The sequence below is a fragment of the Narcine bancroftii genome, chromosome 5 (assembly GCF_036971445.1).
Source record: "Narcine bancroftii isolate sNarBan1 chromosome 5, sNarBan1.hap1, whole genome shotgun sequence".
Lineage (NCBI taxonomy): Eukaryota > Metazoa > Chordata > Chondrichthyes > Torpediniformes > Narcinidae > Narcine > Narcine bancroftii.
The window spans coordinates 93,259,209-93,279,053 of record NC_091473.1 but is presented as its reverse complement, the minus strand read 5'-3'; the positions used below and the strand labels follow the sequence as shown (position 1 = coordinate 93,279,053).

The window sequence follows — 19,845 nt, the reverse complement described above, 5'->3', positions numbered from 1 at the left end:
TCCAAGAGACGTGTTCACATCGCTCCTGAATTTTCCACCCCACATTGTTTCACCGACTTGTCTTCCTTTCATAGTTATCAGGAAAGCAAGCATCCTGTTTTTGATACATCACTCATGGATAACATTTAACCTTTATTTCAGCCACAAGGAAATATTATTCTGATTTCCATTCTTCAGCATGCAATCTCCCCTCCCAAGACAGCACTTTACAACTCAAATTGTCACACAATAAAGCTGTTGTATGCTTACGAACTAAAACTATTGCAAAATATTTTTTTCTTTATGACACACTTTAAAGGCCTGACTGAATTCACTCACTCTTCATACTTTCTAGCTAAGAATTCAAAAATATAACACCTACAACTAAAAGATGATAGAAATGTTTTTATACTTCCAACATTGGCCGCACAAAAACATCTGTTCTGTTAAAGACAACATCCATTCTATCTTTTATATCAATTTAACATAGACAAATTTCAAGAACTGCATTTTGAGAAGTTAAACTGGGCAGTATGTACACAGTAAATTGCAGTGTCCTGGAGAGTGTTGGTATAATAGAAACCTTGGGGTGTATGTACATCATTCTCTGAAAGTGGTGACATTAGATAGGGTGGCAAAGAAGGTATCTGGCACTCTTGCCTTCGAAGGTCAGGCAGAACAGAGCTGGAACATCTCGTCACTGCTACATGGAGAATAGCATGCAGTTCTGGTTCCCTGGCCAGATGAAACATATTATTTAGCTGGGATAGTTGCAGAAAAGTCGAATCAGGATCTTGCTAGAACTGGATGGCTTGATTTATAAGGAGAGCTTGGATAGACTGGAACTGTTTTCCTTGGATATGAAGAGACTTAGTTGTAATCTTTTAAAGGTATTTAACATCATGAAGAGCATGGATAAGGTCATGACTTTTTTTTTCCCTGGGGTGGGCAGTCTTAAACTAGAGAGTACAGGTTTAAGATAATAGGGGAAAGATTTAATGGAGAACCCAAAGATATTTTTTCCACAGAGGGGTGGATATAAGGAGCAAGCTACTAGAGAAACTGGTAGATGTTACAATATTTAAGAGGTTTAGTTCAGTAGACGAACAGGAAAGGTGCAGAGGGATATGGGCCAGATGTATACAAATGGGACAAGCTCAGGTAGTCAACTTGCTGTGTATGACTAAGTTGGGCTAAGGGGCTGTATCCTTGAAAAACCTTCTTGACTCTATAAAAGAATATTATAATGTTTGTAATTTCCAATTTATTTAATCACACAACATAACATACTGAAATATAGCCAATCTATTGTTTGAATTTCAAGCTAAATCACAAGATTTACGTCGTCCGTATTTCAGAAGATCTCTCTTGCAGCTAGCACATCAAGGCAACCATGAAGAAGACACACCAACATTTCTACTTCCCATGGAGTTTGAGGAGATTTGGCATATTGTTTGTCAAATACCCTATAAAACCTCTGCAAGTGGAATGTAGAAAGTATATTGACAGGTTGCAACACATCTAGTTTTGGAATTTGCATGCTCCAGAAGCTAACAAACACAGCCAGGTCCATCACTGTCTCTGACCTCCCATCCATAGAAGTAAGGCGCTGCCTCAAGAAGTCAGCCAACATAATAAAGGACCAACATCACCCTGGTCACACCTCTTCTCTCCGCCACATTCGGGCAGAAGGTAGAGAAATCTGAAGACCAGAACCTTTAGGTTCAAGGACGGTTTCTTTCCAGCAGCTATCAGGCTTTTGAACCTTGCCTTATTACCCTAATCAAGGACTGATCCAACACTGCAAAAGGTCTGCAGCTAAGACAATTTTTTTTTGCACTAGGATAGCTGAACATTTCTTAGCTATCTTTGTTTGTATTTATTGTCAGTTTTTATTAAGTATACTATTGTGTTTTTAAAGTACTTGTTCATTTGCAGCAATTAAGAATTTTGGTGCATATATACATTGTACAATATATATATATATGCCATTAAACATTCTCATTATCATCAAGAAGCTGAGAAATTTCTAGCAATAAATAGCCTAAATATCTTGATGACAAAGTCTTGAACATTATTTTTTACCTAATCCTTAACATTTATTCTGCTTTTGATCAGCCTTTTGCTTTTACAAACATACCTTTATGTATTTAATATTGCCATTTATTTGTTGATCTATATTAAATGTGAATGTTAATCTCACAAAATACAAACAAGTGGCTAAATTATGTGCTTATTTAATTCACTCAGAAACAGTTATTTGACTTAACTTCAAGAACCTTTAAGAAGGGAAGTTATTGGGTATGAGAGAGGGAAAGGTTAGCTCGATGTGGAGAACATCAGCATAACATTGTGGGCTGAAGAGTCTGTATTGTGGCACACAGTTTTATGTCCAATGTAACCTGCCCCCTTTATGTTTTGGACAGGGAAATAATGGACTTCATACTATATCAAAAAATAATACTTAACCTTAGCTACTCTAGCTGATCTCATTTGCAGAACAAAGACATGCCCAGGCAGAGGTAGCAGCTGGAGTAGGCACGATTGCATGTTGCGATCATCATAAGCCCATTTTCACTATGACTGTAGCCACCGGAGTAGGTTGAAATACTGGAAGAAATTATTCTCATTCCCAATCTTCCTTCTACATTGAACTTCCCCTCATCTAACAATTACTTTCATTTCAGATACTGCTGAAGGCAAAAGTATCTGCCTTCTACTTTTCATCCCAATCTCTACTACCATCATTTCTATGTCCCTTTCAGACCTCTAAATCAACAAGATGACTGTCCAGGAAAAGGAAGAGGAGGATGAAGAATAAACATTGTGCATGATCTAATCCACTTGACAAGCAGCTCAAATTTGGAAGCTGCATAATTTTGACATCTGTCTTGTGTGAAAGACTGGCTGTCTGAAGGGCATAAGGATAGCTGAGATTCCAGCACCCCAGAGAACTTGGTAAACATATGGATTTTGCTGCAGAGGACTCAAATAGTTTCTCTGATGCAACAAACTACGGGGCTAGTAGGTAACATTTGGGTTTTGTAGCTGGCAAAAAAAAACCCCTGTGTATTATGGTAAAGAGCAAAGTGGAGTCATGCTCTAAACTTGGAGCTCAAACCTTAAGCAGGGAAGTAATGGGTAATTCATTACTACAACTGTTAACTCAACCAAGTGTCAGTGCCACATGCCTAATACTTCAGCACAAGTCACAGCTTCCTATATCAGTAGAAACTGTGACTTCTGTCATGTAAGCAGTTAGGTACAGTTCTAGCCACCCAGCTATAGGAAACATGTCATTAGACTGGAAAAGGTGCAGAAAAGATTAATGTGAATGTTCTGGGACTGACAGACTTGCATTATATGATTGAGACTTTTCTTCCTAGAGTGTAAGACACTGAGTGCGGACCTTGTAGAAATTTATAAAATCCATCAGTTTTTTTAAAATCCCCAAGGTAAGGGAATCTAAAACTAGAGGGGATTGATTTAAAGTGAGAGGGGAAGAATTTAAAAGAGACCCGAGGATCACCTTTAACACCCAAAATTAATGAGCTGCCAGAGGAATTGGGACAACCATAATGCTTAACAGACATTTAGATAGGATTCCGTAATATACACACACAGACAAATGGGGCTAGCTTGGGCAAACAACTTGGACAGTATGAACATAGGGTCTGTTTCAGCGCTCTAAACTTGGACACCATGCAGCCATTATGATAATAAATAATATCATAAAAGCCTGCTAGGCTTTTATCTCTTACCACTGCTCTTGCTGTTGCGAACAAATCATCTAGCCTTATCTGCTGCTGCCAGCGTGAAGCCATGGCTTCTAGATTCTGGACAATTTCTTTAGGTCATCCTCCAATCCCATAAACATCAAATTTAGAGAAACTTTTCACTCAAAGCATTATGATAACACTGCATAGGTACAGTAGAGAAATGCATGGGAAACAGGCTTGAAAGGAACAAAAAAATCATGATTAGGTGGGATTTCTTTATAACACAGCATTGTTTAATTAATGTTCATAATGTTTATTTTGTATTTGCTTTAATTTTTACAATATGCTTAAGAATATCCAATGATTGTGTCCAAAAGACTGATAATAAATGGGGAATAGGACTGTGCTTATTATCACAAATGGATGAGCTCTACTGTTTCTGGAGAAACACGCTCAGTTGCTCCTCAGACCCTTATCGTTCTTCTGCCAGCGCACTAAACAGATTACGTTCTGACCTCCACTGCTGTGGGCCTGAAGTTTCCATGATTTTCCTGTGAACATGTAGGTTTTCCCCAGCGTGATCCAGTTTCCTCTAATTTCCCTAAGATTTGCTAGCTGTTGCATAAATTAATTACTGTAAATGATCAATTAGCACAAGTAAGTGGCAGGAAAATTGGAGGAAATTGATCTGCAGGTGAGAGAGAGAGACTAGGTCACATAGAAATAAAGTGGCGTAAGAACATGGCAACTTTTTTCAAGTGTTCCAAGCAGATTCTCTCCTTACATTCATTGAAATTGTTCTACTCTTTTATCACTCTCACACTATCAGAATAATTAATCCTGCACTAATAAATCTAGGTTTGGAGGTCAACCGCTCATGAAAAGTAATGATTTAATAATACTGCTTAACTATACTTTTCTCTTGCACTATACCATGCACTTTTTGTTTTTATTCTTGAGAGAGGTCCTTGTAGAAAATTATAAAATCCTGAGCAACATACATCAGTCTTTTTTCCCCAAAGTAAGGGAATCTAAAACTCAGGTATTAAATGATTTGCCTGGATTACATGCAAAACAAAGCTTTCCCCTGCATTATAGAACAATTCAGTTCAATAAGTGAGGAATAATAGGAATGCTTTGATGAGTTGAATGACCATTTCTAGTCATAAAGAAATATAAGATTGCCCAATCTTGTTAGAAGAGCTATGCCCTTGTAATTTCTAGACTGTGGTGCATAAGACATAGGGGGAGAAATAGGCTCCTCATCCCATCTAGTCTACCCCACCATTTATTCATGAGCTGATCCATTTTGCCATTCAGCCCCACAGCCCGGTCTTCTCCCTATAATTTTTGATACCCTAGCCAATCAAGAATCTATCATTCTCTGTCTTAAGTACACCCAATGACCTGACCTCCACAACTGCCTTGTGGCAACAAATTCCACAGATTGACCCTCTGGCTGAAGAAATTCCCACGCATCTCTGTTCTAAGTAGACGGCCTTCAATCCTGAATTTGTGCCCTCTTGTCCTGGACTTTCCCACCATGGGAATGTAGTATATTATCTTGAAATTCAGGCTCCTAAAGAGTAGATTTGTAGTTTTAGAACAAGATGGTCTGTTTAGTCAGGAGTTTGTGTGACTGCATAGTTTTTGTTGTTCATCTGCGCAAGTTGTGCACTAGATTAATCAGCTATGCTTGTTACCAGGAAGCCTCTGCTTGCTTTGTCATGGTGGATTAAGTAGCAATAACATGGTGAATTGCAGCAGAATAATTCCTCATGACAGCAGTCAGACCACCATTTGCATGACAAGCTGCTTATGGTCACATAGCCAGAGGCAGTGGAGTCCCTTTGCTTGTGGAGTCATTATGTGGCCTCCACAGTGCAATGTATGTGTCTGTAAAAAATGGCACTGTGCACCATGGGATAGCTGAAACACTCATAAGGCCATATATTCCTTGACAGTTTCTCTCTGATAAGAGAGAATGAAATATGTTCAGCAACTTTCCTTTTCCACCAATGCTTTGCAAATGGAATAGCTTCCTCAGGAGTGGTTGTACACTTCAGCAACTTTCAAGTATTTCAGCACTTTTATAATTATAAACTAGCCTATAGGTAGCTTTTGATTCAGTTAAGTTGAGCTGATGAGATAGGTGCTGGTTGGGGAAGATACTGCCTTTCCTTGTGCTGAAAATGTATTGAGTGACCATAATTAACAAAGGACATTTGCTGGAATATTGACCCTTAAAATGACAGCATTAGTGCCAATTTGGCATAGTGTGCCTATTTCAATGACTGAGTCTCACAGTGGTTGTTAGTAGCATGCTTACACCCCAAGGCATCATGTCTTGATGGCTCTTCCCAGAAAAATACATGTGCACAGTGAGCCATTTTAGAACTGAAATGGTATTTTTGTTATAGATCTGATATTCTGAAGGGCCTACCAGTTATGGTCTGCTTTGATCTCTCCAAGAATGACACAAAAATGTTGCCGATATCTCCCAGATTTTTGGCTGTCATTATTGCAAATACATTGTGCGAAGGGTACATATTTCCACCTGACAAGTTCAAATGAGAAATCTAGGGGTTATGGGTTTGCAACATTTTAAAATCAGTGATTTTGATTCGCAATGTTGACTCAGGTATAAAATTATTCTTACCCCAAAGTCTCTGGTTTTATTGAATTTAAATTTTATTGAATTTAAATTTTATTTTCTGGCAGGTGAATCCAAATCTAGTTCCAAATGATTAAATGAGAATAATCCTTCAGGAAATGAATGAGGACCATCCTTATTTTACACTGACTTTTACTACAAGAATCAAACTTCACTTGCTGATTTTAGTTGGTCATCTTCTAGAGTCAGGAAACTGAGGATTATTTAAAAAAACAACAATATTTACAGAATTCAGATGTTGTGGATGAAGCATACTGGTGAGGTAGAGCAGGTGATCCTTTACAATTATCCATGATATGACTCAAAAACATGTTCGAACCCTCAGCTTAAAATTAAAAATGAAAATCTTTAATTTGCAGGGGCTTTATTAATCAATATTACCCATATTGCAACCTTTACACTATTCTAACCAATAAAGGTAGGAGATATCAACTCACGCTTTTAATTATTCCGAATAAATAAAATTATGAAGTATAGCTGTTAATAACTTTAACTTCTCATTAAAGATTATATTTTCAAATTCAGTGCGCCATTGCAACATGATCCAGTACATGATCACACATATATATATATATATATATATTTAACATTAATGAATTCTTTAATGCTTTGCTATTTAACAGTCTGTCAAATACTTCAAAATATCATTTGATCAAATGTGATATTAAAATTAAAAACAGCAAAAGCCAAAACTAGTAAACTGGTAAAAATATTCATTTCACCAACTTTTTTTGAAATTATGCAGTGATATAGTCCATTAGGAACAATGGTTTAACACACACACGCATATGCACACACACCCATTAGGTGTGCAGTGTTTTTTGATTGACTTTAACTTTCTTATTTAAAAACCATCAGTCACATGTGTAAAGTTAGCGAAGTATTTGACCATGGGTGTCAATTAGCATTTAACCACAATTTTAATTAAGTTTGAACTTTACATCGGAGCAGTTTGCATCTTTCCGTTTATATTTTCCAAGAATGAAAACGAATATACAATTGTTTACCTTGTTCGAAGCCATCTCGCTGACTGATCGGTAGGTTTGAATTGTCTCAAGTTGATCCAAACACCAGTCTAATTCTTCCAGGGTCTCCATGGCTAACTTTTGGTAGGATTCTTCTGTAAACAAGCACAGAGGCATGTAGTCAGGGCTCAACTGCTGCATAGCGTCCATGTCAGAGTTACTCGGGCAGCCGAAAGCCCGACCACAATGTTCCTTCATCGTGCGTCTCTCAACTCTCCCAGGTAGGAGGCTGCTATTCTCTCAACTCTCCCAGGTAAAGGATCAGAGATGGGAGGCTGCTATTGCGTTTCGTGTCAAACTTCAGATTCCAAATCTCAACAATCCATCAAGCAGAGCCTCTCTCCGAAGGGTGGAAGGGCAGTGGAGAATGACACCATGATATTTGCATAAAAGTTGCTCTGCTGAGACCAATGATTTCCCAATGAAGACGTCACGTCTCCAGCATAAAATTAGTCAAGAGATCTGCTTACTTCTCAGCGAAACTATGATACACTTTTCTTTCTGTGGCAACTACCCTTGCGAGGAAAGCTTGTTGGGTTTATTTCGCCATCTCACGAGTCGGAAGAAAGTTCGCCTGAGAGCTTTTACAGAATAAGGGAAACTCCACTTAGGTCACAAAATCAGCTCGATTCTTGCGGGACCCTTGTTCCCTTATGGATTTTTCATAACTTTATGGATAGAAAAATGGAATTCCCAGATAAACTAAGACAAGGATAGTACAACTTGATATCATATATATATATATATATCTATATATATATGTAGAGAGAGAGAGAGAGAGAGAGAGAGAGAGAGAGAGAGAGTTATATATTTATAGAAATGATATATTTATCATTTATCATATATATAAAGTGTTGGCTGAATGAGCAACTTTGTTTCTCGTTAAAAATCTTACGGAATTGTGATGTAGACCACATAGAAAACCTGGACTGGATTTCCCCCAATCCTACTGTGAAGCCACATCTCAGCAAATGACTCAATATATTATAATAATTCACTGCAATTCATAGCAATGATCCATTTCTGAAATAAGCATTACACTCACTGCTCTTCCTTACCAAGAAAATCAATTTCCTATCCATTTCCATTCCCCATCATGAATTCTTTGGAGCCCTCCGTTTCTTTCTCTATACATGGATCTGCTCAGTTTCCTTTGACTAAACAGTCCGTCGCTTGGCAGAGTCTTTCCCTGAATAACCATTCCTTTGATTCCTCGCACTTTCCATGGACACTCATATGAACCTCAGCTTAACTCTGATAATTGTTGGTTACTGGGAACAGGTCTTATTCCAAATCTGCACACACTGCAGTGAATGAAGTTTTCAGCTGCATATCCTCTTTCCCACCTTTCTGTTCTCACCCCACCTCCCCAGGCAGAACAGAGGTGGAGATCCCTTGGAACTTACCTCTCACCCTATCAGCCAAATATCAACAAACACATCATTCAGATTCTCTCCAGCTACTATGCAACTATCAGTCATATTTTCTCCACCACCACCCCCCCCCCCCCCCCGCCCCAAACGTTATGCTTCCCGTAGGGTCTGCTCCTTCCGTGATTCCCTCGTTTCGGAATCCTTCCCCATCTATCCCTCTCCATTCCTACGCACTTACTCTGTCATTGTAGAAAGTGCAACACCTGTCCCTTTATCTCCTCCCCTGCCTGCATCCTAAAGAGTCTTCCCAAGTGAGGAAAGATTCACATGCACCAAATCCAACCTTGTCTTTTGTACTCAATGTAACATGTTTACACTGGAGAGAGGTTCACCAGGATACTGTCGGGACTTCAGTTATGAGAAGAGATTGGATAGGCTGGACTTGTCTTTGCTGAAATGGTCGAGGCTGAGGGCTGACCTGATAGAGGGATAAAAAAATTATACCTAGCTTAAATAGGGTAGATAATCTTTTCCCATGGTAAGGGCATCAAAAACAAAAGCAAGGGGATGGAATTTTAAAGGCTTCTGATGAGAATTTCTTTTTTTTAACACAGAATATGTATGATATGTGGAATGCATTGCCAGAGGAGGTGTTGGTGTCAATTACAATTTAAGAGACATTTAGATAGACACTTAAATAGGCAAGGTATAGAAAGACATGAACCATGTCAGTGCATGCACTGTAATGTGTTGGATGGTTCTTTGTTTGTTTATGATTTGATGATCTGGCATTACATCACAAAGCAGCAATGACCCCAAATAGAATGCATTTTGGGTCTTATTTTCTCAGACTGACATACTTCCTAAACCTAATCAAGTGTACAACAGTGTGAAAGGAAACAACAAAAATGGAAACACAGTGTAACTTGGAGAAAAAATTCAGTATCTCATACACACACACACACACACACACACACACACACACACACACACACACACACACACACACACACACACACACACACACACACACACAAATGCATGATAAACTACAGATTAATTGTGAATGCAACATCATATAATCAAAGTGCATTTAGACAGAATAAGGTGCCCAATAAAACTATTTCTATTGACTTGCACCATTGTCATGGGGTAGTACAGACTGATAGCTGGAACAGGGTATGATGTGCTAGGTGTGTATTTGAGAAGACTGGTCATCAATCACTTGTTCTTTTCTTTCTTCCCTTTCTTTCTACCTGTTTCCAATCTATAGTCTTCTTTCTCCATCAGTCCTTTCCACTCATCTTCTTCAGTCTGCCCTTTACTGCATTGAATTACACACTCCCCATACCAACTTTCTCTCAGATTCTCCCAGCTCTGAATCTCAGTCCTCCTCACTCTATAAAATTTCTCTTCCTCTCCCCACATCCTACTCCCTTCATTTAAATCCTAATACAAATGTACACTTCTCCATCCATTCTGATTCCCAATCCTTTTTCCATTCTGGTTTCCCCACCTCTCTGTTCCCCTGCCACCAATTCCTCGCATCTCCTCAATTCCTTGTCTTTATTCCCACACTTATCTTCTATGCCCTCTCTCCATTCCTCTGACTTCCCTCTCTCCAATTTTTCTTTCATATTGGTTACCTGTCCTCTCCTCTTCAATTCCATAATTTTCCTCTCTTTCTGATTCCCTGTCCTCCAGCTTATAAAATAATATTTTGCAGTCAACTCTGATAATCTTGCACAGGGAATCAGAACACTTGTTCAAGCAGATATTATATTCAATTTCTTCAACATGCAATTTCACACATATTGTTTCCATGCACAGTTGAGCTTTCTATACCATGGAATCAATGAGATTTTAACTGAAGACATCTTAAATTAATTTACAGGAAGTGGTTATCCTTGGTAAGGCCAACATTTAATGCCCATTCTGAATTATGCTAAGAAAATAGTGGTGAGCTGTCTTCTTTAATCCACACAGCCATTCTGGTGAACAAATTTCTGCAGGAACATTGGGTAGGAAGTTCCTGTGATTATTCCATTGATATTGTAGGGAGAATCTTATATTTCTAAGTCATAAAATGTATGTGATATAAAGAGGAACATGCTCATTTTGGTATTCTCATGTACATTTTGCCCATGTTCATTCTAGGTGGTATTAGTTTTGGATTGCTGTTGGAGTCACTTTGATGAGTACCTATGATGCATTTGTAGATAGATCTCTGCAGTTCCTGTACACCACTAATGAGGAAAGCAAATATGAAGGTAGTAGATGTAATTCCATTCATGAAGGGTGCTGAGATGCACTCATCCTGGCAAGTAGAAAAGATTGCCAACATCTCCCTTGTAAATACCTGAATCCTTTGGGGAGTAGGCAGTGAGCCATGCTACAGGATGCTATGCCTCTTGTCTAACTTGCTGGCTCTAGCATCAACATCAGGCTTTCTTGCAGAAGTAAATAAAACAAACCAAGAGAGAAATGATCATTGGAATATTTTCAGAAACAATTCGATGTGACATTTGAGCATATTAGGATGCTTTTATTTATTCAATCACAGAATGTAGGTGTCATTAACATTCATTGCCTGTCCTTATATTGCCTTTGAAGTGAAAAGGCAATTAAAGAACAAATCCAAGGTAGGAATAACAGATACAGTATTTTTCCCTAAAGGACATTATTTGAAGAAGTTTTGTTTATGACAACCTGCTGATGTCATTACTCATAAGACTAGCTTACTTTTAAAGAATAGGTTTTATTCAATTACTTGAGTTTAATCTCCCCAGCTGCCAAAATTGGATTCAAATTCATGCCTTTGGATAAATGGTCCAGATTTCTGCTGGTACTCTTTTTTTTGAATATTTTATTTAAAAATTTCTCCATACATGTAGTAGTCAAATGTTTTTTTTTTAAACTTTATTTAAAATTTTATGACATGAATAAAATAAAAATTACATTTAAAGAAATAATAAAAAATAAGATAATAAAAATTAGAATATTACATCATTAAACTACACAAATTAATCCCCCCAATAATTATAACACAACATTAATCATCTAATTTAAAATTAGTCCAACCCTCCCCCCAAAATAAAGAGTGAAGAATTAATTAACAATGTTGTAAATAAAATAGAAAAAAACCCACTTACAAAAGAAGGATAAAACTTAACAACAAAAAAAATTACTAACAACAAAAAAAATCAATACTAAAATAATACCCTTAAACATATATTTAAATCAAACATAATACATGTATTTAACAAATGAAATCCACTTTAAAACTAAGTTCAAATATTAAAATCATATATCAACCACATATCTGTTATACAAAAAATCATAATTAATAATACATAAATACAGAATTTCCATTAATACCAAGTTTCCTTTATAATTCATCGAGAGAACAAAAACATCCCTTAGAAAAACAATCAGATAAACTTTTTATTCCCTTCCCCTCCCCTTATATAAAAAAAAGAAAAAAAAGAAAAAAGTTCAAACTCTTATAAAATTCTCCATATTCTTCATTTATAACATCTTCAAAATTCTCTATCGAAATTAACTTAAGTTTATTAAACTCTTCTCCCTCAATGTATTTGTACTTAATTTTCTTCTTTTTCTTCTTATCACCTTTCCCCTCATCTTCCTCTTCATCTAATTCAACATCCTCAATTTTTGACTTATTATCTTCTGTGACATCATCCTCTTAAAAAAGAAAAAAGAGAAAACCCCGCCCCCCAAAAAAAGAGAAAAAAAAGGAGAGAAAAAAACCTTCCAATTTCCTCTAAATTACAATCAGAAAACAAAAAGAGTTAAAAAAAATTATTTATTTTAAAAAAAACTAAAAAAAACCTTCACTTAACCCAAAAATTAAAAAGAAAAAAAAACAGGTCGGAGGTCACAACTACCTCCTCCTGTTTAAACCGCCCAAAGCAGTAACTCCCCCAAAATATTGGGTGTGAGATAACTCACAGGTAGCTGATGACTTCTGGAAACTAGTGCCCACCCAGTTCCCTCTCCCAACTCCCATTTCATTAAACTATCATCATTATTTAAACTCTTCTCAAAAAAAAAGATAAAAGATTTATTTTTATAAATCAACGTTACCACTTCGGTCACCATTGCTTCCATTTCTTTTAAAAATCTGGATCCCACCTTACATCTCTACTCTCTTTGGAGACCTTGAAGGACTACATCGTTCCTGAAACTGCATGATTGGTAGAGACTGAGCAAAGTCCATAACCTCTTTAGGATTGTCAAAGAACTTTGGCTAATTTCCATCCTAAAAAATCTTCAGTACCGCAGAATACCTGAATGTTGCCTTATGTCTTTTTTTCCACAATCGTTCTTTCACAGAATTAAATTTGCGTCGTTGAAATATAATTTCTTGACTCAAATCTTGATAGAAGAAAACAGGATTATTCTGAACCATCAAAGGAGATCTATTTTGCTGGGCATTTCTAATAGCCGTACGTAAAATTGTCTCTCTGTCACAATAGTTTAAACAACGGATCAAAACAGATCTTGGATTCCGTCCTGAAAAAGATTTTCTTCTTAAAACTCTATAAGCACATTCCAATATTAAACCTTCAGGGAATTTATCCTGTCCTAACACTCGTGGAATCCATTCAGTAAAAATTTTTCTTGGATCTGGTCCTTCTATGCCTTCTGGCAAACCAACAATTTTAACGTTGTTCCGTCTAGATTGATTCTCCAAATAATCAACCTTTTTTGCTAAATTTTTATTTTGGATCTGCAATGTTTCAATTATTCTATTTTCATCTTGCAGTTGATCCTGTGCATCGACTAAACCTTGATCACACATTTCAAATCTTTCAATGGTTTCAAGCTTAAAAGCTCCATTAATGACTTCCGCCATCGCATTAATCTTGGAAATAAACAGGTTCACAAAATTAGATAAGTGACTCGATACAGAATATATCTTATCTTCAAGATCCTTAACAGACATTTCAACAGAAGTAGATTCAGGCATAATGGGGTCTTGCTGTTCCTTAGAGACCACGGGATCTTCTGTCCCTTCCCTTAATTTAGTATCTTTTCTAGCAGTTTGACTTCGTATAAAAATCTCTCTCAAAGTCCCCCCAGCAATGCCAGGAGACTGAAGATCAGGGTTATCTTTAAGCCAAATCTCTTTAATTATCTTCACTGAATCGATGTCTGGAAAAACCATTGTAATTGAAGATACATTTTGCAGCGCCACTACTGTAGCAGTCGAATGACAGCTCTTTAACTCTCCAGCTGGTGGCACCCCAGCTGATTCAACTGTCAAAGCCTCAGCAACAGCACCCACAGTGGCCACCGTGTGAAACACTGGCACCCGTCCAGAGTAGTCAAAGGTTAATACAATAATATAAATTTCAAAAGAAAAACAAACTAAAAACTACATACATGATGGTATATACACCCCCACCCAAACCTTCCACCCTCAAAATAGTTAATATAAAAGACATAATATAGTTATATAAAATAAAAGAATAGAGAAAAAAGAAAACAAACCATATTTAAACAGAATTCTTCAATACAATTTAGAGGAGATTCTCGCAGGTCCAGAGGCACAAGAAGGACATTATAAATTTAAACCTAATATTTGAGTATAAGAGCACCAAGTTTGTAAAAACATGGCATTTTTATTTCTCAAATTATATGTAATTTTTTCCAGAAGAAGACAACTTTGAATTTCTACATTTCATCGTGTCATATCCAAATGCGTATCCCATTTCCAAGTGACTGCAATATATTTCCTTGCCACTGCTAATAAAACTTAAACAAATTCTAGTTGATATATTGACAGTTTTAATTTAGGTCTTGTTCCTTCAATATTTCCTAATAAAAATAAATATGGATTTTGTGGAAATACAACACCTGTAACTTGTTCCAAAAAATTCCCTAAATTCACCCAACAAGTTCTTACCTTGGGACAATGTAAAAAAAAATGTTCCTACATCCTCACCACACCTAAAACATTGGTCTGATAAATCTGATTTCAATCTCTTCAGTTTTTGTGGTGTAAAATTTAACTGATGTAAAAAATTATACTGAACCTTACATTACTATTGTTAGTCATACAATCTCTGCAAAATCTGCCCATCTTTGCTCGTTGATTGCGATATTAAATCTAGTTCCCACCTCTGTCTAGATTTATGAATTCTATGTTTAGGAATTCCTATTTGTAATAAAGAATATATTGTAAAAGTACATTTCCTCTGCTCTCTGCAAATAAGATCTTTCTTCAGGGAAAAATTGGGACCATCTATGACCCAACCTAGATGTAGTAACATGGAGATTCTAATTTGACAGGGGAATGCGCGTAACTTTATCTCTAAGATGTATTACATATTCATTAGAGTGTGGCCACCTAACTTGAAATATATTGGCACACAGATTGATTGGACCCTCCCCACCCCCTCAAAATAGAGGTAATGTAGAAATCCATTCCAGCAGGAAAATGAAAGTGGTCAAGGAAGTGGAACATGGTGCAGGCGACGTATTTTTTTCAGTTTCATTTTGAATTTTGAATTAAAAAAATTAATTTGAGATATTTTTAACTTTTTATCTTTAGTTATTTAGCCTTTATGATTTTATTTCCTTGGTATCTGCAGGGATCTCTGATTTCACTGGAATTTGTATTGATGTAATTTAATTGGATGTACTTTCACTTGTACGATGTTGGGGGGGATAAATACAGACTCTGTTTGTTACATGAATGTTGAAAATATTATAATGTTTGTTTGATAAGTCTATGAACATTAAAATAAAATATTTTAGAAAAAGAATTTCTTCTTCACTACAACCAGGCAACAACATGGTTGGCCCTAACTTGCAATTATGCTTTCAATTGAAAATAACAAAAAAGTATGGGGGGGGGGGTTATTCCAAATTAATTTCTCAATTCTTAAAATGACATTAATTGAGCTCTTTCATAACAATCTTCAACATTTATAATCCCTTTATGAAAAAGATATAAAAGAATTTTGAGTCAAAGGCATTTTGGGTGATATAATTTCATCATTTATTTTATTCAATATTATTAATCAGGTGCTTCAACAATGGTGTTTCCTTTTCACTAACCATCAATTTTGCATCCCATTTGTATGAATTATTCTGCTTTTCTCTCTCCTATTTTATTCATTTCTATTTTAACCCATGCCAGTTTTTCTTCTCTTTAAAAATAAAGATAAGAAATTCCATTTATGGTGCACGATAATAGTTTTTGAATTTAGGAACCTGTAAGCCTCCCAATTCATATTTCCTTGTTAACTTTTCTATGAAAACTCTTGACATTTGACCTTTCCATAGGAATTTCCTTCGATTTTTGCTCAATTTTTAAAAACACTTTTGAGGTATTAAAATTGGTAATGTTTGAAAAAGATAATGTATTCTGGGAAATATATTCATCTTAATACAATTAACCCTTCCCACTAAAGTTATGGGTAAATTAATCCATTAAAAAAAACTTCCTCAACCTTTTTAAGTAATGATAAATAATTCAATTTATATAAATCCTTCAAATTATTATCTGTATGCATCCCTAATTATTTATTACTATCTTTTGTCCATTGAAACTGGGTATCCATTTGGCATTGAGTATAGTCTCCTTCCATTAATGACATAATTTCACTTTTAGCCCAATTTATTTTCCATATTCTTCCAATTTAATATATAGATTTTGTAAAGAAATCTCAGGTTCAGCCAAATATATCAAAACACCATCTGCAAATAATTAATTTTATGCTCTTCTTGACTAACTCTAAATCACTTAATTTCCAAATCACTCCAAGTTGCTTCTCAAGTGGTTCTATAGCTAAAATAAGCAAAGTTGCAGATAAGGAACATCCTTGTCTACTTGACCTCGCCAAGTGAAATGGTGCAGATATCTTTTAGTCACTACTTTAGCTTTAGGATTATCATATAATGCTCTAATCCAGTTTACAAAGGTCAATCCAAATTCAAATTTATCCAACACAAACAAAAAGTCCCATTCCAGTCTATCAAACTGTTTTTCTGTATCTAGAGCCACTGCAATAGTCAAATCTCCTTTTCTTGTGCTATATAGATTAATATGAGGTAATCTGGCCACATTTTCAGCCAACTGTCTCTCTTTTACAAAACCTATTTGATCCATATTTATTCATTTATGTAACAATTTAGTCATTCTATTTCCCAAATTTTTGCAACAATCATATAATTTACATTTAATAATGAAATAGATGAAGGCTTTAAAGGGTCTCTATCTTTTTTAGGTATCATTGTAATTATTGCCATCAAAAATTATTCCAGAGAGTATGGGTTTCTGAAGCCTGTCCTAATAAAGAGAGGAATTAATAAATCTTTAAATTCTTTATAATATTCAGGCAGGAATCCATCCTCTCCTGGAGATTTATTACTCTGTAATAAATTCATAGCTTCCCTCACCTCTATCTGAGTAAAGGGAGCACTCAATTCAATTTTTTTTCCAAAATTAATTTAGGCAAAATTATATGAGATAAATATTTACTTTATTTTCATCTTTTATGCATTCCAAACTATACAATTTTGAATAAAAATCCTTAAAGGATTCATTTATTTCTTGAGGCTTATAAGTAAGAGATTTGGTCTGTTTTTAATTGCAAAGCAAGTACTTTATGTGATCTTTCACCAATTCATAATACCTTTGTTTTGTTCTTGTAATTGCTTTCTCCGTTCTCTAAGTTTGTAATATGTTATGCTGGTTTTTTTATTAATTAATTCCCCGTGCTCATCTTCAGAACCTTTTCCAAGACTCTTATTTTTCTTTCTAACTGATCAGTCTCTCTCATACACTCCTTTTTAAATTTAGAAATAAAGCTTATAATTTGACCTCTTAAATATGCTTCCAAAGCATCCCATATAATAAACATAATTTACAGAATTCAAATTTATATCACAAAATGTCCGAATTTGTGTTCCAACAAATTCACAAAAATCTTTTCTTTACAATAATAATGAATTCAATCTCCATCTATAAATTGTTTTCTCCTTGTCAGGCATTTCAATTATTATTAATAAAGCAAATGATCAGATAAGAGCCACACTTTAAAATCGCTTCAATAATTCTAGCTTGGATTTGGGCTGAAATTAAAAATAAATCACTTCTAGAATAAAAATCATGCCTTCTCGAATAAAATCTATAATCTTTCTCTCTGGAATGAATCTTCCTCCATATATCTTTTAAATTCAAGTCACTCATTAGTACCAATGTAGCTTTTGCTCCTTTTATTCTCATCACTATTTGAGTAGATCTATCCAACAGTGGGTCTAAACAGAAATTAAAATCCCCTTCTATTAAAATATTTTCATGTGCCTCTGCAAGATTAAGCAATGTTTCTTGAATAAGTTTCTCATCATCAATATTTGGAGCATACACATTTAAAGACGTCTACAATTCAGAATATACTGGACAGTGTACATATCTCCCTGCAGGGTCCATCACAACATTTTGAATTTTAATTGGAAGATTCATTTTTAGCAATATTGCCACACCTCACGTTTCTGCTGGTACTCTTGAACTTAACCACAATGATTCCAGATGTGGTTGAATGAATCACATTGTGATAAAAGGGTTTCTTAATTAAAATTTATTTTATTTCCTTGAAATATTCGCAAGTATCTTGCACTATAGTCAGTGCATGACCATGTGAGTATAAAAGACCTGTGGGGTGGGTGCTCAAAAATGCCAGAGTGTATGCTGATCCACTTTTTACTCAGTTTCCTGCCACCATAATTACCTCTCATTAGGTTTTGGCTGATATTTTATAAGCATTATTTATTGTAGCATTATAGGGCGTTCCATCTCCAAATGGAATTTCCCTTAATCTTACACAGATGCTCTCCTTTGAAAGTTTAACTGTGTTTTCTTTTTTGCTTCCAGCAGGTGACCAACTTGCAACTACTTGGACCCTGCTGACAGCAAATCCTGCCAAATACTGTTTTCTTTGTTTTGCTTTTTTGTTTCTTTTACTATAGTCATGTTGATTACCTCAGGTAGAAAAATGAGATGGAGGAATCACGTGATGGAGTAGTGGCCAGTCGGGGAACTCCAGCCCTCTCCGGAAAAGTTTAAAAAAAACACAGAAAACACAAAGGCACAAACACAAAAATTAAAATAAAGTGAAAGTAAAGGTGGGAAGAAAATGGCAGCGAAGAAAGAAAAGTCGAAAGCAACGGGAAGAAGAGAAGAAGAAAAGACATCGAAAGAAGAAGGTGAAGGCCTTACCTGTCCGAGGAGGCCCGCCGCGGAGAGAGAAGCCCGCTCCCTCAGGTCAGTCAAAGCTCCGAGCTCAGGACTACAAAAATGGCTCGCGGAGCCAAGCAAAAGTGCGCAACCGTGCATGTGTGACTCCTCGCGCATGCGCGATGCGCATGACAAAAAAAACACTGACGGGAGGGGGGACCAGCTGAGGAGTCGATCTCCACAGCTGAGAATGACAGCTACAACACAACAACAAGAAGAGAACATAGAAAACAACGAGAAAAAGAAAGAAGAGAGTAAAAAGAAATCAAGGAAACAACAAATGACCAACCCAGAGGAAGAAGAAGAGGAAGAACATAAAGAAATGGAAGAAGAAGGGAAGGGCAAGACAATGGATATATATTTTTTTAAAGAATATATGGAATCAGTAAAAGAATGGCAATCACAAGAATTTAGTGAAATAAAAAGAAGAATTAAAAGTACAGAAGAAAAAATGAATAGATTAGAGATGGTCATGTCAGATATAGGAAAAAGAGTGGACAAGGTGGAAGAACGAGAAACAGCCGTAGAAATGGAAGTAGAGGACTTAAAAAAGAAATGAGAAGAATCTAATAAAAAAGTTAAAGAGACACAAGAGCTGTTAGCTCGGAAGATAGATATAATGGAAAATTATAATAGAAGAAATAATATAAAGATAGTGGGCCTTAAGGAAGATGAAGAAGGCAAGAATATGAGAGAATTTATAAAAGATTGGATCCCCAGGGTCCTAGGAAGACCAGAATTACAGGAAGAAATGGAAATAGAAAGGGCACATAGAACATTAGCCCCTAAACCACAGCCAAAACAA

The 19,845-nt window shown here is 35.9% G+C and overlaps 1 protein-coding gene across 15 annotated transcripts in view; it reads right to left on the bottom strand.

The window, feature by feature from the left end:
• LOC138763717 (3',5'-cyclic-AMP phosphodiesterase 4B-like) overlaps window positions 1-19,845 on the bottom strand; it is a 687,345-nt gene that overhangs the window by 54,097 nt on the left and 613,403 nt on the right. For all 15 annotated transcript variants that reach the window (XM_069938355.1, XM_069938353.1, XM_069938364.1 and 12 more), the window contains one exon: window positions 7,380-7,492. In XM_069938355.1, the coding sequence (XP_069794456.1) occupies window positions 7,380-7,492 (113 nt within the window). The remainder of the gene's footprint in view (window positions 1-7,379; window positions 7,493-19,845) is intronic.